General features: G+C 48.7%; 1 protein-coding gene across 3 annotated transcripts in view; it reads left to right on the top strand.

The window, feature by feature from the left end:
- TTC7B (tetratricopeptide repeat domain 7B) overlaps positions 1 to 23856 on the top strand; it is a 213307-nt gene that overhangs the window by 133497 nt on the left and 55954 nt on the right. For all 3 annotated transcript variants that reach the window (XM_036218147.1, XM_036218146.1, XM_036218148.1), the window contains 2 exons: positions 9100 to 9216; positions 16858 to 16955. In XM_036218147.1, the coding sequence (XP_036074040.1) occupies positions 9100 to 9216; positions 16858 to 16955 (215 nt within the window). The remainder of the gene's footprint in view (positions 1 to 9099; positions 9217 to 16857; positions 16956 to 23856) is intronic.

The raw sequence follows: 23856 nt of genomic DNA, 5'->3' as shown, positions 1-23856 counted from the left end.
GAGGGCAGCCGCTGCCAAGGTCCAGTCGTTTGCCCTGAAACAAATTGCAGTTGTGCAGCTTTCCTAATTACAGAGTTTTAATTGGTTCGAATTTCACTCTTCCCTATTTGAATAGAATATGTACATGTTTCAGCTGCTCTCAGGGAGGTCAGCAAATCAACAGCACACTTAGAAACTGTCACATGTCACCACGGAGCATGAGAAAGTAATCTTTGAAAGCTCTCAAAGATACAAATGCAAGTGGGTCACCACCTCTTTGGACAACTCTTCCACGTGTGTTTTCTGATCCGTAACTCTGATACATCGGAAGATGCTATAACAAATCCTCAGTCACCTGATTGGAAGACCACAAGCTTTCCCAAACACCCTTCTTTGTGTGTAGTTTTCTCCCTTTGTGTGTGAAAGCAAATTGTGTCAGCCAATCACATTTCTCTTTACACCAACAGGAACAACGTGGAAAGAAGCGAACATGTATAACATTCATTCGTTAACTCACATAGCAATAATAATCACTAGCACTTATTTACACACTGCCTTTTCATAGGCAACTCTTATCAGCACTTAACACATTTTTCACTAACGTCATCATCATCAGAATTATGGTAGGTAATATTATCATCCCCATTTTACAGATAGGGAAACTGAGGCAAAAAGAGGTTACGTAATTTATCCAAGATTATGCATCTAGTAAGTGGCGGAGTCACGATTCGAACCCGGGCGGTTGAGCATTGACATCTCCTCTCTTAACCACTGCCTCTGAAGCACTGAGTCCCCAGCCACGGTCCAGGTGCCATGCAAGGTCCTGGGGATGCAGCCCTGAACAAGAGAAAGGCAGCGCGTGCTCTCTTAAAGCTCCTACTCCAGGTGAGCAGGATTTTCATGCTATCTCCCCTATTGATCTTGTCAGTAAACTAGAAAACAAGGTTAGGATCGTTCTTTGAGCGAAGTATATATCTAGTTTTAAAAAAATCATTACTTGGCAAGTAAGACTGTGGCCATTTGTCACTCTGTCTCACTTCCATGCCGACTCTCAGAGAAACCAATTTAACTTGAAATATATTGAGTAATGTTTTGACGTAGTGATTACTAAGAGGCCAGGTGTCACGGGCTATTTTTATGCCTGAGCCAGGACATGGAGTAATGAATGTGCCCGTTAAATTTGCATTTGATAGAAAGTTGGACCACAAGGAAAGAAGCTGTTTATCTCATTAAATTAGAGAAACGATCCATGGATACCTGAAGGATGTCTGGGAGGGATGATTCAAGATAACCGGCCCAGGATGCCCATCCCTTGGGTGCAAATCAGAGTGGCGGCAGCCTGAAAGGCACTGCAGATCAAAGTGGAGTGGATGCGGCCGTGCAGTAGCTTGTTCGAAATTAACTTTTCATAATTAAAAAAAAAAAAAGCCAAATAAGAAATGGGCAAAGCACTCAAATAGACTTTTCTCCAAAGCAGTTATTAAAATGGCCAGTAAGCACATGAAAATATTCTCAGCATCACTAGTCATTAGGGAAATGCAAATCAAAACCACAACGAGAGGCCGCTTCATACCCGTTAGGATGGCTATTATCAAAAAAAAAAAAAAAAAAAAGTCACAAGTGTTGGTGAGGGAGAAACTGAAACTTCGTCACTGTGGGTGGGAATGTAAAATGGTGTGGCCGCTGTGGAAGACAGTGTGGTGGTTCCTCAAAAAATATATAAATAAATTACTATGTGAGCCATCAGTTCCACATCTGGGTAAATACTCAAAAGAAATGAAAGCAGGAACTTGAACGGATCTCACACGTTCCGGTTCGTGGCAGCATTTTTCATAATAGCCGAATGGCGGAAGCAACCCAAGTGTCCATTAGTGAACGAACGGATACGCAAAATGTGGTATCCGCATACGATGGAATATGATTCAGCCTTTAAAAGGAAGGCATTTCTGACACATGCCACCACATGGACGAACCTCGAGGATGGTACGTTGAGTGAAACAAGCCAGTCACGAAAGGACAAATACTGTATAGTTAATCTTATATAAGGTTCCTAGAATAGTCAAAATCATGGAGACAGAAGGCGGAATGCTAGTTGCCAGGGGCCGTGGGAGGGAGGGACGGGGACTTATTGTCTAATGGGGACCGTGCTTCAGTTTTGCAGGATGAAAAAAGTTCTGGAGATGAATGACTGTTGCATAACAATGTGAATGTCCTCCATGCCACAGAACTGCACGCTTAAACTAATTTTTTTTGTTGTTAAATCAACTTTCTGACTTCTCCTTATTGACCTGTCTGGCGGTGAGGCGTTTCACCATGTTGGGAAGGTTGAGATTAGGTGGTGGGGGTCCTTCTGCCCTGGGCTCCTCTGACTCTGGAGCATGAAGCCACCGTCCTTTTGGGAGGGACTTGCTGAAGCAAGGAAGCCACACCCCGCGACACCAGCCTATTCCTGTCACCTTTCTCTGAGGTCTTGGGCCCGTGGTACTGCCTTCAGTACATGTAGACATTTGCCGAGAGAGACAGAACCCCCGGAAGTCAATGAAAAATGGCTTAGAAACAGAAAATTGGGTTTGCAAGGCAAGGGCAGAAGAACTGGAAAGAGGAAGTCAGAGCTGTGTTCGAGGCCAGGTTGGTCGTGAGAGGAGCCTGCTTTCTCCCGAGCCCGAGCAGCCCTGTCCGGGAGGGGGGTCGTGCTGGCCCAGACTCCTCGCCCCGTTCCTGTGGGATCGCTGCCAGGCATGCATGTGGCCGTTTGTCCCCCAATTCAAAGGCCTTACAGGAGTGTCCATCTTCCTTTCTAGAGAGTTCTCCCTTTCCTGGTTACTTCCAGGTGTGCTGGAGAGAAAGCCTCCAGGTGCTCTCCTGTCATCCATTTTGGTTTTTACTCCGCCAAGTCCCACGATGTAATGAAAGGACGATGTCTACTTACTGCAAGTGGGTCACCTTAAGCACTTGCTAGTGATCCAGCTGGCTTTGCAAAAGCATCAGTTACGAATAGGGTTAAATGTCAGTTCATCTGTAATAGACTTTTGCATTTTAAGGTAATGCAAGTTGACTATTCAAAAACAAAGCAAAGACATCTGAGAGCAAAGAAAAGAAAGAAGAGAATCTCCAGATTTATCTCATAATTATTCTTCTGGGAATCCTGAGCTGAAAACAGCGGATGATCAGATTCACCATCAGTCGAACGTCTCCCCCATTTCATGGTTATAGAGCCCCCGCTCTCTGCCAAGTCTGTGCCAGGCTCAGGAGAGCCAAGGCCGAGGAAGGCAGCTCACTCACAGAGCCGTGTGGGGGAGAATCACTCCGGAGTGTGCCAAGTGCCTCAGAAGAAACAGAGGTCAGCCCTGCAGCCGCCGCCACCCACACGCTGTCGGGCAGCCCGGCTCGCTGTCAGAGCTCCAAAGGCAGAGGTCCTGCCTTTGGTGTCCCGTGTCCCCACTGAAGCACACTGAGCAAAACAAAACCCTCCACGCTGTACTAAGTGAGGACACCCTGGAGGCGAAGACAGGACGTGGTGCGCGCAGGCCAGGCCGGGAGCGGCAGGAGCGGGTTTCTGGCGCAGGGACTCCGAGTCCCGCTCAGCGCTGTGTCGCAGACAGACAGGCTCGTTGACTGGCTCCGGCCCCAAAGAGCGGGTTCAGATTCCCGGCGCCCTGCGGGGTCCTTCCTTCCCGGCATTGAGTGGAGGGAAGGGGGGGCCATTTCTGTCTCATGGAACTTCGCGGAGCCCTTCGAGGTCGTGCCGCATCTGGCCTGGGCGCTTTCCCTTGCAGGTCCAGGGAGTGTAGGGTTCCCATTCCTTTACCATCTGCCGTTGGCCACGGCCACGGGCCCAGACGCCTCATGCCTCCACTTGGGAGCTTCCGTCCTCAGGCTTGGGAACGTGGGGAAATCGGGGCCGTGGGAGCTGGGGCTCTGTGGTCCAGGAAGAACAGATTCTTTCTTTCCAGCACCAGATTAGGTTGAGGGCAAGACTTGCTTTCAAATATTTTCTGTTCACCCATTCACTCGCCAGATGGCTCTTTGACGCTCGCTGTGAGGAAGGCGCTAGCTCGGCGGCCCATGGACCGCACGGGAGGGCAGGTCCTCCGCCTCGTTCTCACTCTGCACCCTCGGCCCCCAGCACCACCCTGTCTGACAGAGCTCAGGAGGTCATCCATGCCCTGTTGCCTTGCGGACAGCACAAAATAAAATGGCTCCCTTTATAGACGGATCACACTCAGGCGTGGGAGGAGGTCTTTGAAACTGGGCAGCGTGATTCCAGACGTGCTCTTAGTTCGACCTGTCCAGGTCATTTTTTTTTTCCCCCCCTGAGGTGCTGGCTCCAGGACGCTAATCAGAGTTGAGACTATTAGCTGAAGCAGGAGCAAAAAAATGAGCCAAACTGGGGTTTCTCGAGGTGATTTATTTCAGCTAAATATGTCAGTTGTTTGTTTGTTCTAAAGATATCGCTGGAGGGATGGGGGAGTCTTCCAGATTGTTGACACTTTGACTGAAATGAGAAGCAAAATGTAACTGATATGGGATCTAGCAGGAGCCACTGCCTGTTGGCAAGAGGAGGCAGGAGTAGGGTGCCAGAGGCGCAGATACAGTGGGGACTGTCCCCAGTGCCCGTCACTCACGAGCAGCCGCCCAGCCGAGGGTGAGGGTCTGCTGAGTTCTGTAGAGCCAGGCGTCCGCTCCTGGAACTTGCTTTTGCTAAATAAGTATGGTGTCCATCTTCCCTGGAACCAGCGGATCTGGGAGCTTGGGCCGGGGTAACCACCACTGTGATTTCAAGAGTTGTGTGGGGGTCCTTTAAAAAATGCCAAAAATAGGGTAAAATATTATTTCTATTTTAATGAGAAATAAAATATTAGCCGGATCCTTCAAATGACTAGAATTTTATATGTGCCTGACTTTTGGGTGAAAGAGGCAAGTCATACAAAGCACAGGCAAGGTGACAGTATTTTATAGAGCCTCGTTGTTATATCCTCCGAACATCACCCCAGCAGCCTTTTCTTAGGTTTCAGAGCCATTGTCTGCCCCTTAACCAGAAGTTTTGCCTAATGTTCATGGTCATGTCTTTCCTTCTAGTTGGACTGCCAGTTCTTCAAGGGCGAGGGTCTATATACCACGTTAAATATTTGGCGATCGATTAGAAAATGCTGTATGTGTCTTCATGAGTATCAGTAATGTGGTTAGCCTATTGAAGTCATTCTCCTCTGTTTCTTGTTCAGTGGCTTGGAGTCTGATGGGTTTGGGTTTGCATTTCTGTTCCAGTAGTGACTGACAGGGTGAACTTGGGCTGGTACTTAACTCTCAACCTAATTTGCAAGTTCGTTGTAAGAATCAGTGATTAAATATTTAAAGTGTCTGACAGCTGCTGTTGTTATTGTTACTTCACTTGTCTTAAAAGCAGAAGTTTCCTGGCTTGCAGCTTATTATTCCACAGTAGAGAGCTCTTGCATTTTCTAGAATTGCATTTCCATTTGGAAAGAGATAGCTCCTATAATTTAAGGCTGGCTTCAGTAAGGGGATGCTATTTGATCTGAATCTTGGAAGACGAGTAGATGCTTAAAGAGCTGAAATAGAAGGAAAAGACATTCCAGATGGCAGGAATAGCGTGTGCAAAGGCCCAGGGGCAGGCGGAAGGGTGATATATGGAAGAAGTTGATCGTGGCGAGAATGGGGAATGTGCATGATGGGCAGTGGGCAGACCAAGGTTGAGCATATGCGCAAGGAGCCAGATCATAAAAGGCATCGTGCGAAATGCTAGATTTGGGCCATCAGTAACATAATCAGATTGGTATTTTAGCAAGGTTCTTCTGTTCTTCATTAACTTCCTGTAAGTTTTCAACGAGTCTCTAAACAGAAAGTTTTTAAATTAGGTTCTTGAACTTTGAGCCAGAGAGAGGGGACAGGAATAGACCCTTTTCCCAGCGGGGGACTTCTCATGATGCTTAGAGAAGCATTTTTACTTAATCCCTGGTTGGACTTGGGTGATGTGGCCAGCAAGTGGTCTCAGCCCGGCGGTCTCTCTGCCCTCTCTAGCAGGTTGACAGCTGCACATATTAAAATGCAGTCGATGCTGGTTTGGCCTCAATTTTTCCATAACTTTTTCCCTTTTTGCCTCAGGGTTTCCTCGGTAGATTGAATCCATTATATCTTTGGACATCAACCGCCGCCAATTAATGCGACTCATTGTTTGTGTACTCGTTTCTGTGCTAATGTAACTGACACACACCCAGCCAGATGTTTCCCAACAGTCTTCAGACGTGTGAGCGGAGTTCGGCAAATCCGATGACTAGTACCGCTCGTGCTGTTTTTGGTATTGTTTTTGCTGCCTCCTGAGCAAGCTGCGGTGTGGGGACATGGTGAGAAGGAGCCATCTCTTTGAGGCGGCGCCTCCGTCTCCTGCTTTTACTTGTGCAGTCAGGGGAGCGTCAGGGCGATGCTCGGCGGGGCTGTCCGCCCGTCGTATCATCGGAGACACCTGACAGGCGCTGAGAGCCCTGGCGCTCTCTCCCCTGCGGCGTTTTTCAGCTCCTCCTCCCCGCCAATCTCTCTTTTATGCTGTTCCTCTCGCTCCACTTCCAGGAGCCTTTTCCATCATTCGTACTCCGCTGTTCTACTATTGTTCTTCCTGTCTGCTTCTCTTAAATTCAGCCCACACCTTTTCAACTCCACATCCTGAGTCAAGTGTTGCAAAGCCGTTATTTCATGTTAATTAGATGTTCTTTATCCAACCAAGAAGGCTTGCACAGAACTGTTCTCCCAGGCTGAGGCTTATTGACGATCTCTGGGGTTTGGTGCTTTGGGTGCAGGTGAAGGACTCATGGATAGTTGTTTCTAGAGCTATGCCTCTGCCTGATTGGCTCAGCCGGAGGAACTCAGCGTGCCCCCCAGAGACCATCACCATGGCCCTAAGTGGGGTCTCTCCTGGCCAAAATTGCTTGGCAACCAGCCCTCATCCACAAGGGCCTCTGGCCCCTGATAGGTCTCCACCAAAAGCTGACAGGTGACCCTTTGGCAGCTTCTTCTTTTGTAACACGTCTCCCAGTTGACCCCATTTTGGTGGGAGATTCTGGTGGAAAAGTAACCCCACCACCTTCTGCGCTCATGAAGGTACCAGCAGGAGTCAGCTACTGGCTCCTTAAAAACTCCTCCAAACACCCCGAGTGGCCATCATTCCTTGTAGGTGGTCCCGGAAAGGCCTCTGGATATTTCTACCTCCTGAGATGTTTTTTGAGCAGAAGCTTAGTCATTCTCACGGCTGGCCTCCTTCTTTATGCCCACCTGCTGATAGATCAGGGACTGATGACCTCGGCCATTGTCTCACCATCCCAGGCATCTGCGAACCCAGGCTTGAGAAATCTGCCCCTCTGACCACCCTGGGAGCCTCCAGCATCCCCCTGGGCATCCTGTGTTCTGTTTAGGGGGAGCAGTCGGCACTAACCCATTCCTGAGCTTGGGCGGCGACGGCTTAGGATGCCCAAATGAGGCCTTCACATTGCGTATGGTTGAGGAATTCTCTTTTATGTCTAACTTAAGTCACTAGAAACACATTTCTTTATCTTCTGTGGTTTATAGAGAAAGTAGTGAGTGAGCAAATGCAACTTAAGGCCCGTCGAGCTCCACGCACAATTCTAGGCCCTGGGCAAGTGAGGCCAGAGACAGAAGTTGGGGTTCTTTTATTGACAGGAGGTAAACATCCCCTGCTGAGAAGGGTGGGTTACAAAGATGCCATTGATGTCGTTTGCAAAGGGCCACACTGAGAAGGCCTTTCATAAACAGGAGCTTCTCCCTCTCTGTTTCTTCTTTTTATCATTATTAACAGCTGAACGCTGGCTAATATGATACACACTGAGTAGAGATTATAAAGGTGTAAAAGTGGTGTCAATGGAAGACATGCTTGATGAGGTGGGGTTTCGGCTGAATTTAGGAAGAATTAAGGAGAGTCGTGGATAACAGAGACTGAGCCTGAGGACATGGCATGTAGATTCATAGCGTTGTGAAGAAACATAGCCTTCGGCCAGTGAGTTGTAGTGGCGGGGGAAGGGTCCATCTGGTGGGGTGCATGGCACGGAACAGGATGGCGGCACAGGAGTGGCCAGCGGGTGGCGGGCCTTAAAGGACGCGGTGAGGAATTTGGATTTATTACAACAGACAGTGAGGTATCACTGTAGTGTCTTGAGCTGGGAGTGAAAATGATCTTCGGAGGTCTTTCTAATACAGTTTCTTAGAGCCAGGCAAGTCAAGGGACAGGGAGACCAACAGAAAGGTGTTTGGGCTCATGCCAGGGCTCTCAAAAAGGTCATGGTGATGAGACCAGGACCAGGAGAGCTGGTGGCTGAGAGGGTAGGTTACAAAGATGACATCGATGACATAGAGAGGCACGAGTAGGATTTCGGGGTAGGGTAAATCTGAGGGGCCAAGAAAGAGAGGAGGGTCTAAGCTGAGTGCTCAAAGGTCTGGACGGAGGGTGAAGCCACTGTTAGTAACAAAAATAGGAGGAGACAGTGGTGACAGAGTGAGCTGGAGAAGTCCCGGGGGAGGACCGAAGAGGGCAGGGCCTTGGCCAGATGCCCGCTGCTTTCTGCACCATGAGTTCAGGCTTTTCAAAGCTTGTGAGATCGATTCGCCTTCGTGTGACAAGGATCGTCGAGGATGGTTATTCATAGATATTTACATCAACCGTGTGCTTTTGTAAACAAATCAAGATTTGTTACACAGGAGTCACATCTCCTGTGGAATTTTGGAAATGAATCAAGGTTTACTTTTAACAAATTTTTGAAGTCTTGCAGATAAATTGGTTTGGTTCAAAAAAAAAAAAAAGGTCTTAATAAAACGCCTGTGTTCTGAATACCATTGCCACGCCGATGCGTGTCACCTGACCACGCACACAGGCACGGCCGCACCGTGCCGGCCTCCTGGCGAAACGAGCAGAGCCGCAGGCCAAGTCGGGCATGTGGAAGCCTTGGCCCCCGCCGCCACTGCTCCCCTGACGCGTGGACGCCCCGTTCTCGCAGGAGCCCCGCAGCTTCTGGGCGTAAGCCCCGCCCCTCTGTGCCGTCTCGGTGGGGACTGCCTGGCGTAAGCGGTATTGTTTTCTCCTTTTGTCCCCCGCTCCCCTAGACTACTGTTCTCCAAAGTGCGGCTGGAGTCCCTCTGCCGGGGCCCGGACGAGGCGCTCCTCACCTGCAAGCACATGCTGCAGATATGGAAATCCTGCTACAACCTCACCAACCCCAGGTAAGAGGCCCGCGGGGCCTGTTTTGCGTGGGTTTTGCATGGGTTTCTACCTATCGGTGCCACCTCCGACTGGCATTTAGCAGGCATTAACTCTGTCACCCCTGTGTACCTCCAGGTCATTGTGAGTAGCGGATAATAGGGGTGGAGCTTCCCATCCTCCATTCTCGAGGGGATTTTTCTCCCAGTGGCTGGTGAAGCCTCCAGGTCTTCGGCTTCTTTTGTCTTTGTTGTCATGGTGGCCCACTGGGCTCAATTCACAACCGACGACTCTCTGATTTCTTTCTTATCATCTTTCCGGTAATTTATGGATGGACTGGTCAGTTATATATTCCAGATGAGATTCTCGAAGTACTATTTAAAAGACCCGCATAGACAACAGGCTACGTCCTACTAAGGAGAGTAGAAATCGCTCTTGGCATGATAAAGTATAATTTTTCAAAAAGTTAAAATCATGACTCAAACAAGTAGAAAATAAGCAACGTATCAAAGATTTTATTTGACTCATTAACTAACGAGGGAATCAATAAAATGTTAACGCCCGTTGAAAGAAGAATTTGAAAAATAGATATTCTGAAATGAATTTGCAAATAAATGCAAAAACAATGTCCTATCGGACAATATCCTCTAGGACAATAAAACATACTGTGTGGGGTTATCTTTCCTACGGGGTGGAAATTGATTGTGTACTGAGCAGACAAAACGTGTTTGCCTTCCTCTCGGTTCCCTGCAGGCCCGATCTGCCCTGCAGAGCCGTAAAGTGGCCTGGTTAGTCCTGGGCAGTCCGAGGGTTCCAGCCTGCAGGGGTAGATGACCTGGGAATGGCCCACTAACCAACCCCCAGATTGCCACTGAAAGACACCCGACAACCTGTCGTGCCCATCTTCAATGTCTTGGGCAGTTTTTCCTGGTATGTGTTTAGATTACTAAGTGTGCCCTGCCCTGTAAAGAAAGTAATTTCATGAAAAGGGATGTGATGATTCAGTTCAAACAACTGATCATTCACGCAGAATATTTTTCAAGTTCATAGCAAGAGGTATGGACAGCCCACATGATGCTCTTCAAAGGAGCCTAAAAACGTGTACATCACAAGCGTGTGTTAGGGTGTGCCATCCGCAGTCAGCCCGCTGGGGGGCGGGCACGTGGGCTGGTGGCCCCGGTCTGCGGGCTGCCAACCTGGGGAGAGGAAAGGTGGGGTGGAGGGCAGGGAAGCAGCAGGTGGCGTTCCGCGTGAGGTTTTGTTTCTACAAAAGTTTCCGCAATTAAAAAAAAAAAATGTTTGAAATCGAGGCCCCTTTAAGGAATGGGCCCTTGTGAGCCGACATTAACTGACTGGTGACCACAGGTTACTGTGAACAGGGCAGCTCAAAGTGGGAGCGCTTCTCCCGGAAAGCCAGCCCCCCGTCCAGTCCCACGCCCAGCGGGCAGCCATGCCAACCTCCTGCAGAGCCAGGGTGGCAGGGGTCACACTCATGTACCCTTCCCAACCATGGCCTGTGACTCATCCCCGCCTTCCCCTTGGTGAAGAGATGATCATGAAACTGGCTCCTTCTCTTTTGTGGGTATGTTTTGAAAATAAAAGTCATTTTAATTTTTTAAAAATTCTACTTTTCTAAGTCTCTAAGCAGAAATAGAAAATGCCCATGTTTATGTTCCCTAAAAGCCCCTCCCTCCTGGCCTATCGGAAGCAGCAGGATTTGGGGGAGACTCTGCCACAAGCTCAGCTAACAGGAGGCGCACCCCAGGCTGGTTGCTTCCGTACCGGAGCAGATTACTTTGCCTGTACCCCCTTTGGAAAGGAGAAAATAAATCCATCAGCTTTCATGTTGCCGATTTTCCCTCAGTTCTCCACACCTCTCCCACCTCCCCACATTTCCTCCCACTTAGCAACCAAGAATATTGAATGTGAAGAGAAAAAAATAGCAGAATTGGAAAGCTTTTTAAAAATACTTAAGCAAATGCCTGGGCTGTGTCCATACTTCCTCCGTTTCCTGACGGATCTTTCAGGGCCAGAGCAGGGAGGAGCCCTGGCTCCAGGCGCAGCCTCTGCATGGGGGTGGGGGCGGCTGGAGGTGGACCCATCGCAGAGCTGCCCCCTCCAGCTACTCCTCCCTCCAGCTACTCCTCCCTCTAGTTACTCCTTCCTGCAGTTACTCCTACCTCCTGCTACCGTCCCTCCAGCTACTCCTGCCTCCAGCTACTCCTGCCTCCAGCTACTCCTCCCCCAGCTACTCCTCCCTGTAGTTACTCCTCCCCCAGCTACTCCTCCCCCAGCTACTCCTCCCTCCAGCTACTCCTCCCTCCAGTTACTCCTCCCTGCAGTTACTCCTCCCTGCAGTTACTCCTCCCCCAGCCACTCCTGCCTCCAGCTACTCCTCCCCCAGCTACTCCTCCCTGCAGTTACTCCTCCCCCAGCTACTCCTCCCCCAGCTACTCCTCCCCCAGCTACTCCTCCCCCAGCTACTCCTCCCCCAGCTACTCCTCCCTGCAGTTACTCCTCCCCGCAGTTACTCCTCCCCCAGCTACTCCTCCCTGCAGTTACTCCTCCCCCAGCTACTCCTCCCCCAGCTACTCCTCCCTCCAGCTACTCCTCCCTGCAGTTACTCCTCCCTGCAGTTACTCCTCCCTGCAGTTACTCCTCCCCCAGCCACTCCTGCCTCCAGCCACTCCTGCCTCCAGCTACTCCTGCCTCCAACTACCCTCCCTCCAGCTACTCCTCCCTCTAGCTACTCCTCCCCCAGCTACTCCTCCCTGCAGTTACTCCTCCCCCAGCCACTCCTGCCTCCAGCCACTCCTGCCTCCAGCCACTCCTGCCTCCAGCTACTCCTGCCTCCAACTACCCTCCCTCCAGCTACTCCTCCCCCAGCCACTCCTCCCCCAGCTACTCTGCCCTCCAGCTATTCCTCCCTGCAGTTACTCCTCCCTGCAGTTACTCCTCCCCCAGCCACTCCTCCCCCAGCTACTCCTCCCCCAGCCACTCCTCCCCCAGCCACTCCTCCCCCAGCTACTCTGCCCTCCAGCTATTCCTGAAGGCCTTGAGGGAGGGGCTTATAATCGAGCAGCCCCTTATCGAGGAGCTTCCCATTTGTTTTTTTAACTTTATTTTTTCTGAGATGTAATTAAATATTTCTCCTGTAGCCTTTAACATTGTGCACATTCAGACATCTTCCCCAGGATGATCAGGAAGACGCGGCCCTGGCAGTAGACTAAGGCGTCAGAGGGGGAGGGCTGTGTCGTGACGAGGGACAGCGCGCGCCACAGTCCTCCAGAGAAGGGCAGCCCTGGGTCCCTCGGCTTGAGTCCACGATCGGGTCACGCCGGCTCTTAGACGAGAGTAGAATCCCATGAACAAGTGCGTGAGAAGCTTCCCTGCTTTAAAAAAAAAAAAAAAAATTAGCAGAAAGCGCCTTGGCAGGAGGTGGTTGGTTTCTAACTAGAGAAGGTCCATTCTGACTCCCTGGCTCAGGGCGCCCTCATGGCTGAGCCTGATAAGTTGTGGGGGTGCCCGTGGCTCCCCAGCCTCCCCCGGCTCCACCGTGAGGCTGGCACAGGCCTCCAGCGCGGCGTGACGATGAGGCACAGAGGGGGACGTCGGCAGTAGCGTAGACCTGGCTCTGCTCCTCGTCCCCCCTATTTGTTTTTTACCTGAAGGAGATTCACCATGAGCTGGGCGCTGAGCCGAGCCTTAGACGGCTCGCAAAGAGCATTCCGCCTGCGGCCTGAGAGCCCGCCTCTCGCTGCGAGGAGAACGGAGGGCGCCGGCCTCTCGAGTGTACATTCGACCAGCGTACATTCCGCCCTTCCAGACGCCTGGATTTACCGCCCTCAGTCTGCAGTTTTGCTCGCACTGGCTAGAAATTTGTCTCATGCTTCATCTCCTCTCGTAGTAGTGTACAAGGCGCCCTCGGTCCTTGTGCATTTTGACTTGGCCAGTGTGACTTCTGACCAGAGCCTCACCAGAAGGTTCCCAGCGGCCTCCCAGAATGTCAGTTAGAGGTGGCGGTACCCCGCTCTGCCAGCACTGTGATCGTCAGCCTCTGCAGGAGCCTTTCCTTTCCATAGAGAGTAAGATCGAAGCTAAACAAGGCTAAATAATTTGCCCAAGTTTTCTCATTTAAATAGGGTGGCTGTGATTTGAACGCAGGTCTGTCGAGCCTTGAAGCTCCCTCCACCGTACATGCTGCCTCTGAGATGACAACCAACTTCTTTTATTTTTATTTATTATTGTTAACTACTGCTTTCCCCCTCTCATCACTGCCACTGGGACCACCTCCATCACGTTGCCATGGGATTGGAAGAAAATGCTTTCTTCCTAATTCTTATTTCAGTCGCTTACTGATGAATAGCATTTAATTTTTTTTTTTTAATTTAAAGATCATTTTGCTCTAACCTTAGTTTGAAGGTGGAGACCCCGTTTCATGTTAATAGTCAGAACCATTTTGGTGGAACTCTTCCTTTTACAAAGCATGGTCTGGCTTCCTCTTCAAAGTGGCCCCATAAAGCAGGCAAATGCCATGATGTATTATAACCATTTTACTGATGAGAAGGTTGCGGTTCAGGGATGCCTTGACTCTCATAATCCAGCCTTAAGAATCCTGGAGCAAAACAGGCGTTGCCTCTCCCAGCCGCCCCGCTCTGGTTTCCTTTTCAAAGCCCCCTCTTACACCCAGTATTTATTGTGTGTCGGGCACTGTTTCAGGAGCTGGGAAGAGGCAAAGCTACGACGGGAACCCCAGCGTTCTGACCCCCAGTCGGAACCACCACCACCCCTAGTCCACCTCCGTGTGGCTACGGAAGATGGAGGGTTTCCAAGAGAAGCTTCCAATTTCCACTATTACTTTAACTATCACTACAATTTACTTGGAATTATCAGGCCTAATGGGGAAGAGAAATTACCTGGACATGTGTATCTACATATGTGGATATCTTCAGCTTATATGCCGTGGATTTGGGGTTCCTTCTAGTTTTCTCTCCTTAAACTCTCTGTTAGCACCACCGATCAGGAGTGGTTTCCCTTCCCTTCCTGCCAGCCTCCTTAAGCAGATGCTTCTAGCAGCCCAAGGGCTGGGCAGAGAAGAGGTGAGATGACTGAGCTTTAGGGGGCAGTGGGAGGTCGGCAGGAGGTGCCCAAGCAGACGGTGTCCCAGGGAGAGAGAGAAAGGCAACTTTTATGCTTTCGTGGGAAAGACTGGCCAGAGTGAGAGCGTTAGGAGACTCAAGGCTGGCCCCTCCTTCCACATTCTGCGGGTCATAGCGAAGACACATCTCGATTGGTTAAAACTCCACAACCTATAAATGAAGCACTAACGATTGCTTAAAGCATCCAGCAAAATTCTCCAACAGCAGCACCATTCAGAGAGGAAACAAAAGCATCTCCATTTTAATCGTAATGTGTGTGTGCTGTTTCCAGGAGGAACTATGGAAAATAAATTAAGGAATGTAACTGAATATAGTTTCTCAGATGGTTGAGGGGAAGTAGATGCTGTGTCATTACCAGTGGGTGAAGTTTACAAGTTAAGATTTTGGTTTCCATTAGAGGAGGTGCTTACCTCAGCTCCCCCACACCTACCATTGCACCAGAAGCCTGGGAATACGTCGTCTTCAGAAATTAGCCAGCCATATGACCTTCAGATGCATGTTTGTAGATATATACATTTATAATGACACCAGGTATGTGCCTAGAAGTTATAACCTATCTAAATCTGCTACCCACACGACCTCAGTTCAGCCTTGCACAGTTCTATGTAGGAAGATAATCCTTATCCTCATCTGACAGGGAACTCACTGAGGCATAGAGAAAGTGTGCTAGGGGCAGATGTAGGATAAGAACCCAGACCCCTGGCAGCATTCCAAGACCCAGCATCACACATGGCAGCCAACCCTGTGCTCTGAAACTTGGTGAGACAGGAAGCCTGCAGGATGGTGGCTGAGGCAGACATTTCTGATCCGCTTCCTTAGATCTGGTCCACCAAAAAGCCAGGCAGATCCTTCCTTTGCAACGCCAGTACCTGGTGGTGTGTCCCGAAATCCCCAAGCTGATGAAAAATATCACTCCATTTTGAAATAATGTCTTCTAAAAACTTCTAAGTGGGGAACCATTGCAACATTCAGTTTTTTAAAAAATATTTTTGATGATGTTTATATTAAAAACACATAGATGAACAGACCAAATGCGAGAAATATTTAGTTACTAGTGTAATTAATGAAAACGTGCACGTACTTTGATGCAGCCTTCTGCTCAGAGACATTTATTTTTCAGTTGCAGAAATAATTAATAAAACAGTTTCCAGAAACGTACTCAATGATGTAAGAAGTACAGGCTGACGAGTAGTCTGTACTGAAGCAAGTTTCCTTCTGTTTCCTGTGGATTTCTCTAACTACATCACCAAACGTGGAAATGGCAGCCTGCAAACCATATTAAGTTTCATAGCAAATCTCGTCTGTATCACATTGAGCAACAGCTGCATAGAGGAAGGAAATTGCGTCCCTTTATTGTAGAATTTGAACTTAACAAAAAATATCACTCTTAGTGCCCCCAGGTTGAAAAAAAAAATGGATTCCAAGAAAAGCATGAAAGACTCAAACCTCGAGAGACGGATATGCTTCTTTCTGGAACTTTTTCAAAGGAATATCATGATAGAGGGGAAAGAAAGAATGCAATTATTTTTTCTTACAAGTGTCTCAGAATTCAAAACAAAACAGTCTGTGCGAGCTGAGATCCCTTAATGTGCTCCATTCCAGCTGGGCCTGATGTGCTAACGCGGTCAGTGATGCGGGAGCAGCTGGAGAGGGGTTCAGTGCGGGGAGCAGGAATGGGTGGGGGTGCCCGCCTGGGGGCTGGCGCCACAGCCCTGCCGACTCCTCTCCAAGGCCTGACCCTCTCTAGCTTAGGAACGGGAACCGCGGATGGGGGCCACGGCTCGGGCTCTGCCAGCATCCAGCCCATTTCGTGACCTCACACCTCCTTTTCCTTATCTGGTGAATGGGCGCATCAACCGCACGGTTTATCTAAAAGGCTTGTTCTGGGACACATGCAAGGCCATGGCCGTGATCGCCCATTGAAAAGTCGAGAGGGTGGGGCGGGGAATTGGTTCTCGAATCCAGCTGCACATCAGCACCATCTGGGGAGCTTTGAAAAAGGTCAACCGCCCCGGAACTCTTGGTGTTTTTGTTCTGCAGTGGGGCCCGGGCCTTGGTGTTTCTTAGACGTGTCCCGGTGATTTTCCTGTGCAGCGAGGGCTGAGAGGTGCTGGCGTCCCGTGTCCTGGATTCACAAAGACAGCTCAGGGAGGGCGTGCGTGGACTCCATGCGCTCTGAGACTTCACAGCGCAGAATGCCAGTTTCCCCCGTAAGGTGGATGGAGAACCAGCTTGTAGTTTTCCCATTTTAGTGTCTTATAATGACACAAAAGAGGCGAGCGCCAGCAGGGGTCTGTGGGTGTGGTTTAAGCCGCGTTTGTGGTGTTGGATGCTGAAAGGAGTCCCGGCCCAGGCCCCAGGCGGAGCCAGGAAGCAGGATGCCTTGTGATAAATGGGAAGGTGTGGAAGAGCATCAAAAACGCGCATCAGGAGTCGGTATTGGTTGATTCTTTTTCCTCCCCGCCCACCCTCCCAATGACTGACATTTGTAGCTGTGTTTTGCAGTGATTCTGGACGTGGGAGCAGCCTCTTAGATAGAACCATTGCTGACAGACGACAGCTTAATACAATTACTTTGCCAGACTTCAGCGACCCCGAGACAGGTGAGAATAAAGAGCCAGAGGGGATGGATGTGGGGCCTGGCCCCAAGCAACATGGGGTGGAGACAGCCAGGGTCGGGTTGGGAGAATTCTCGGGCCAATCGGTTAAACTCTCAATTGAGGTGCTATTTTCTCTGGTGACTTTTTCAAGTGGATGTTCACGGCGAGGGCAGTGATATTGCTTCCCCAATACAACTCTGTAAAATCTTTCTCTCTTCCCCCTTGCTCTTGGAGCCTAACATTTGAAACTTGAAATTAGATTGTTCCCATCTCTGTCGAGCTTCCCCTCTGTCTTCCTGTTTCTCTCTCGATTTAGATTTCAGGCCTTGCCAAAATCGAGGTTCTGATTTCCAATCAGTTGCACATGTGAACACACATACACCCCAGCAAAAGACCCTGTAGGAAGGCAGGTGGGTTCTGACCTTCTGACTCCTCAGGTCCCACAGGGAGGCCTGGAGGACTGTCTCTGAGCAAATCTTTACACCTCTTTATTCGTGTTTCCACGTTTACCTGAGTACAGAGGAGTAAATATTCCTCTATAATTATCAACACCCAAGCAAGTGATTATCATAGCAATACCGACTCCTCAGTGACACTTTGGAGGACTCTACAGACCCACAAAATATGAAGAAATTCATTTCAGTGTGAGCCTCACAGGTAATCCCAGCGCCCCACCTGGAACCTGGCGCTGCCGCTTCTCCCGCTTTCCGGCAGGGGCCCGTGGCTGTCTGGGTATACCTGATCCTTTATGGACTGGCTTCGTGAAAGGGGCCTCCGGGTTCTTCTAACCCTAGGCCAGGGCCCAGCCCTTGACCGGCCCCTTCCAAAAGAAACTAGAGAGCAGCCCTGAGACAAGCGCAGCCCTCTCCTGGAGAATCTCACCTCAGCTGGAATGGGAGGGATAGATAGGCCCTCTGGGAACCAGGTGTGACACGCAAGCCCATCCTCACAGCTGCCTGCAGACTGCATCCCCGCGCTAGGCTCCCTTTCACCAATTTTAAAGTAGGCTTGAGAAGCCTAATCCCAGGGCCATGGGACTCCAAGGTCAAAAGAGCACTGGGCATGAGGAGCAGCACGCATTGCAAATTAGGGCAGTCGAGAGTGGCCGGCGGCCACTGCTCAAAATGCAGGCTGGCTAAGCCGCAGAGAAGCTCTCCCCCTGCGATGGCCTGACCGCTGGGTTGATCAGCAGTCCTCGGGCTTGGACTGCAAGCCAGGCAGACGCTCTGACTTGGAATAGCACAGCACAGTTCTGCTCGTGGGTCCAGTCCTGCTGGAGACACTGTCTAAGCCTGGCCGTTGCCGGAAAGGGAAGGTAGGCTGTCGGGACCAACCTCTGCAAGGCGAGGCTTGGACACCGGAGGGAAGAGAAGCCGGTGAGGCTCATTCAGCAGCTGCGGCTGCCCAGGGCTGTCGTCCTCCTTTGGCTCGGACCTTCATTTTCCCGAGACTCTGATGCCACATCACTTTGAATATAGAAAGTAAATGCGGCCCTTGCCACCCATTCTCCCCTCCGCCCCTTGGGCCGTTTTTCCTAGCGCCCTCGGGGGGTCTCCCTCTTCAGGCGAAGCTTTCTCAGATGCCATTGTGTCCAGGTGAGGTGTATCACTGTGGCACAGGTGGGGGTCCCTGCTCCCCCCTTGTCTTCAGTGGTGTTTATGCTCTGCCCTCTCACTCGGGGAGCCCAGGGGGTTGGAGAAGATTGAGAACGCAGGTGCCCTGGGCACAGGCCAGTGACTATTTTGTGGTTTGTTGTTGTGCCATCCACAGGAAGCCCTCCAAGACTCCTTCAACCGGCCCTGCCCCCCCCCCCAGAGCCCCACATTGCTAGTGTACACAGCACCAGTGACTTACACAGGAGGCCAGGGAATCAGAAAAAGGGAGGCCTCGCCCATCACAGACGGGTTGTAAATGAGAGTAGCACATTCTGAAAATAATGATTTAAATCGAGGAGACCAACAAATTAGAAAGGCTTGCCTAAAAATGGAAAAGATGCCTCCATCTCGGTCACTAAAGCCCAATAAATATTATAAGTTCCGCTTGGCGGGCAGCACAGGAGGGCCGCTCGTCCTTATCTGTCCACCTGGACGGCCTGTCTGGTGAAGGAAGGACCCGTAGACTTTGTTAACTCTAACTCGGCAGGTTCCACAGGGAAGACGTGCTTCCATTTCTCCTCAACCACCCCCGCCCACCATACCTTGTCTTGCTCTAAAGGTAACCGTTTTTATTAGATCCTTATTGACCCCTCCAGTGCTTTTTCATACGAGTAAGCATAGACATTATTTCCCATGTCCTCTTACATTAAAAACAAACAGACAAAAAAAGTGGCATCGTACATGTGCTGTTCAGCACCTGGCCTTGTTTGCCCCTCATCACATCCTGAGGACCCCTCCACACCCACCCGCAGAGGTGGTCCTCATTCTTCTCCACGGCAGCGCCGTATCCCATGACGCCCAGATGTCACGTTCCGGACTCATGCATCCAGCGTGGTCCCAGCCATTTTCCTTCTCTCTGTCACAGTCGTCAGTGCACGTGGCGCTGCGGGAGGCTGGCTCATTTGGAATGCCCACCGCAGCACTGCTCATTTAGGAAAACAACTGGGCTAGCGAGAAAAAGAGAGAAAGGAATGCATCCGAGATTTTAAAAAAAAGAAAGAAAGAAAGGAAAAGAGGAAAGGGTCCCGAATCAAAACAGAAGTGACTCCGAGATCGGTGGTGGTAGGGAGACCCCGGGGCTGGCAGGTGGCAGCTTGCTCACAGTGTCGGCCCATGATGCACTGCACCGCTTGTCTAAATCCCCCGGTTTCAAGGGCACAGGCATCTGTCCAGCGTCGGCCTCAGCAAGGACGCGTGGCCAGAGCCCTGGGGACCTTCCGCTGCTGTGATCCGATTCTGAATTGCCCACATGGACCCCTTTGTGAAGCCACAGGCCCTCTTGGATCACTTTATGTTCCAGAACTAAAATTTCTTTTCCTATCTTTTAAAAACGTTTCCTATTGCGGACAAATTGCAAATATACCAAGAGAGAGATACTAATGTAATGCATCCCCGCGTACCTACCGCCAGCCTTCGGCAAGTAAGATTCTTTTGTCATCCTTCTCTCTTGCCCCACACTTAGATTTTGTAGAGTATTTTGAAGCAAATCCCAGACACCATATTTCACCTGTCAAAACTTTAGTATAGATGTCAAACAGATGAGAACTTTAAAAATGCATAACCACACTACTGTTATTATCCATCCGGGTCATTATAAAGTGCAGGCTCGGTTTCTTGATTCGGGAAGTGATTAACTAACTAGAATATGGTTTTCCACCTCTGAAATGGCCCACGTGCAGATCTGTGGAATAACGTAAGGGAAACCCACGTCCGGAAAGCTTTGGACGGGCCAGGTGCACTGTGGCTGGAGTGGACGTTGGTTTCATTAAATGGATGAGGCGAACTGAAAAAGCCCCCCTCAGAGAACACGACTTCCCTCCTCATAGCACCTCTGTCTCCCCGCCACCGCTGCCGTCTAACGGTCTCAACTGTCAGAACAGAGGAGTCAGATGGAGTGACAGTCGTAACTTCGAAGCTATGAATCATTGTCTTTACCCTTTTTTTTTTTTTAATGAGTTGGTAGTTCCTTTAATGGAAGATGAAAAAAAAAATTTTTTTTTTCTTCCTTTGGCCTCCAAAGCAAGATGTGGAGTATAGGGCTTTATCTTTACTTGTCGATAGATATTACCAGACACCTAGCCAGAGCAAAATAATTCTTTAAACTTGAAGGTCCGGTCCATTTTGTCAGGGAAAAATGTTTAATTGTCGCTGTGGTGGTCTCCCCATCGCCGTGTGTCCCTCCAGCTGTAAGACATGAAGGCAGCAGGCATAGCTTCCTTTTCAAGTGCCCAGCCAGCGCACCCAACCGTAGACCAGATCAGAAAGCCTAGCGCTCCATCATCAGGAGGCGGGACCATGACGAAGTCTTTGCGTCTCAGTATCTGCACCTAGGAAAACCTCAGTTTTCAAATAAACTTTATGTGAGCGCTTCCCACCAAAAGCAAATCTAAGAAAAGTCGAGGTCTGCCCCTTTCCGATTGAAAAGCAAATCGTTTCCTCCAGAATGTCCTGGATGTTGTGGGTTAAAGGTGTGTTATGTTCAATGGCTCGTACTGCTGAACCTGCGCCCAGGTAAACCCGAGTTATTTTTATTCCATGGTGTCGTTGCAGAACTATTAAATAACCAGTAGAAAAACGACAGATTTGTTTTCTTTGAAAGATACTTGTGTTCTATTATCAAGTAGAGGAATGATTGTGTATTACATGACCTCATTTTCTTTGCAGCTTATGTGAGTATATTAAAAGCTACTTTATTTTTCCTTTGTTTCTAAAGTTTTTTTTTGCTTTTATCCTTTTCTTTTGTTTTCTCTTTCACTTTTTTAGTGTCAGAGTCCTCCTCCTCCTCTTCTCTTTCAAGAACCGAATCTCCTCTCCACCTGTTTGTATCTTCTCATCTCCATCCTCATCCCAAACCCGATACCTTTGTGTGGCCCCCAGCAGCTCATTCATTCAGTGACCCAGGTCCCCGCCAGGAACCCTCTCTGTGTAAACATGGTTTTATGGTTTTTCCTTTCTTGTTAAATCCGTCTCATTTGTCTGATGTTTCATTTTCTGATAATCTTCCTAACTGATAAGCTGGATAGGAAACTCCATCAAATTTATCTGAGAGACAGTCTTGCTAATTTAAAAATCCAAAACTCATTGGGGGTTAGGGGGAGGGTTTGGTTGGTGCCCAAGCACCCGCCTTTTCTTTGGAAAGTATAGGAAAGAAACGGAAGCTTTTCCAGAATACCGATTCTAGTTCTCGGGTGCTTCTGTGTTTTTCCGAAGTTGCTATAAATACATAGAAATCCTTTTTTTTTTTTTTTAAAGGCAAATTAGAACAATCGGCAGATAATTTATTCCTAAATATTTCTGGTTTTCAATTTAGAAATTAATTCAACAAGTATATAGTAATCAAGGTAATATTCTAACGGTAATGGTCATATGCCCTTGAACTATGCGGTTCTCAAACTTTACTGTGTGTTAAAATCGCACAGAGAACTTTAAAAACTGCAGCTCTCCTGAGCCCCACCCCAGAGTTTATAATTCAATAGGCCTGAGGAGGGGCTCAGGAATCTGTGTTTATAAAATGCCCTCTTATGATTCCAGTGCCGGGGGTTACGCACTGCGTTTTGAAAAACAATATTATAAATTATTTTCCATTTGCAAGGAAGGAAAATGTAGGGTTTGTGTCATGAAACACCGCAGAAAAACTGAGCATTATTTTGATCTAATCTTGCTTTTAAATAATGGAGAAATTTGAAAGTCTGTTTTAGGGTGTTCAGGAATATGTCAATGAAAAAAAAAATCCCTGTATTAAAATGGGACCTAAATAGGGATCTCAGCAGGAGAGTCCACCCTTGTTTTCTTCCACTCATTTATTTAATGTTCACTTTCCCGGCAGCAATGCCAGAAATTTTAATCTCTACATTTATGATTTACAAGGGGCTCATCTCTGTTCCAAATGCGCTGTTATACGCTGAACGAAAGCTCGTGATGGGAAACTACTGCCAGAGAGGGCTGCTTTCTCTAAAGGGCTCATCTTTTGGAAAGCTGACCTGCTGTGTTACACTTACAGACAGACAGACAGACAGACACACACACACACACACACACACACACACACACACACACACATACATACACGAATCCAAGCAGAAGTGAGGATAGCAACCTAAAATAAATCATCCAACCCCAGGAACGCTCTGACTTTACTTATCCCCATACTAAATGTTCTGAACCTCGCTTTCACAGAAATCCCAGTTTTATGAAATGGAAGATGAAGATAATGCTCATAAACTGCTTCTGTTGTTTTTTAATCCGTGTCTGAAAATAGACATTTTCCCTTAAAACAACACCTAGGGGCAATTGCCAACTTCAGTTTTTCCAGCAGGGGGAAAAATTGTTTTTTACATTGACTTTTGCCGGGTTTTATTGTCATAAAACAGGATCTTACTGTTCCAATGGAGCTTCATGTGGTCCCACTGCCCGGTCCCTTCTCGTTTGCACAGCAAACCCGCCGACCCCCACCCCCTGCCGGTGTTTATCACTTGCATCCCAAGAACCCTGTGTTCCTTTAAACCTTTAAGATCGAAGTTGCAAGGCACTTTACATCAGATTAATTAGTGAATTGTTGGGGTGATGAGCACCCACTGGGCTTTCTGCTGAATGTACTGTGTCCCAAGTAGTGCTTAACTGTTTATTTATTTTCGTGTGTGTGAAGTTATAAGTCATCTTCCCATCCTTAGGGAACACCTGACCGTAACCAAACCGAAGCATCCACAAGTCTTTTTTCCCCTTGTAGATATGTTTAGTTAGAGGAAGGGAAAATACACCATATATTATTGATAAGTGTGGACTTTCCTGATGAAAGTTGTTATGAATTTGAATCCCAACTCTTTCCATTAGGGCAAATAGCCAAGTCCTGAAGTTTTTTATGAATTCCTCCCTCCAGTCCTTTGACTTCATGGAAATGAAAACTAGCCCAACCCTACAAACCGTTGGAATCATAATCAGGGTTAATATGTGGAAACATCTGAAAACCTCTTGTTTGATTATTTTTCCCTTCCCTTTGGAATTTCCTGCCCTGGAAACAAAACATATTACATGAATCGGTCAGCTTTCATGTGCTGGGTGAGCATTTAAACGTAGAGGGGAATGCCCAGTTGGCCTTTTTTTTTGGTTTAAAAAAAAAAAAATCATTGTTAGTGGAAAAATATGTGTCACTCTTGAATTGAAATCTGATTCTACACAGCCAGACTTACGGTTGGAAGGTTATTAGAACTCTATTTGCTTTTTTAGACTTAATTTTGATTTTTCAAATGTTT

Source organism: Rousettus aegyptiacus, unplaced genomic scaffold, assembly GCF_014176215.1.
Source record: "Rousettus aegyptiacus isolate mRouAeg1 unplaced genomic scaffold, mRouAeg1.p scaffold_m13_p_3, whole genome shotgun sequence".
Taxonomy (NCBI): Eukaryota; Metazoa; Chordata; class Mammalia; order Chiroptera; family Pteropodidae; genus Rousettus; species Rousettus aegyptiacus.
This window is presented reverse-complemented; position numbering and strand designations above follow the sequence as displayed.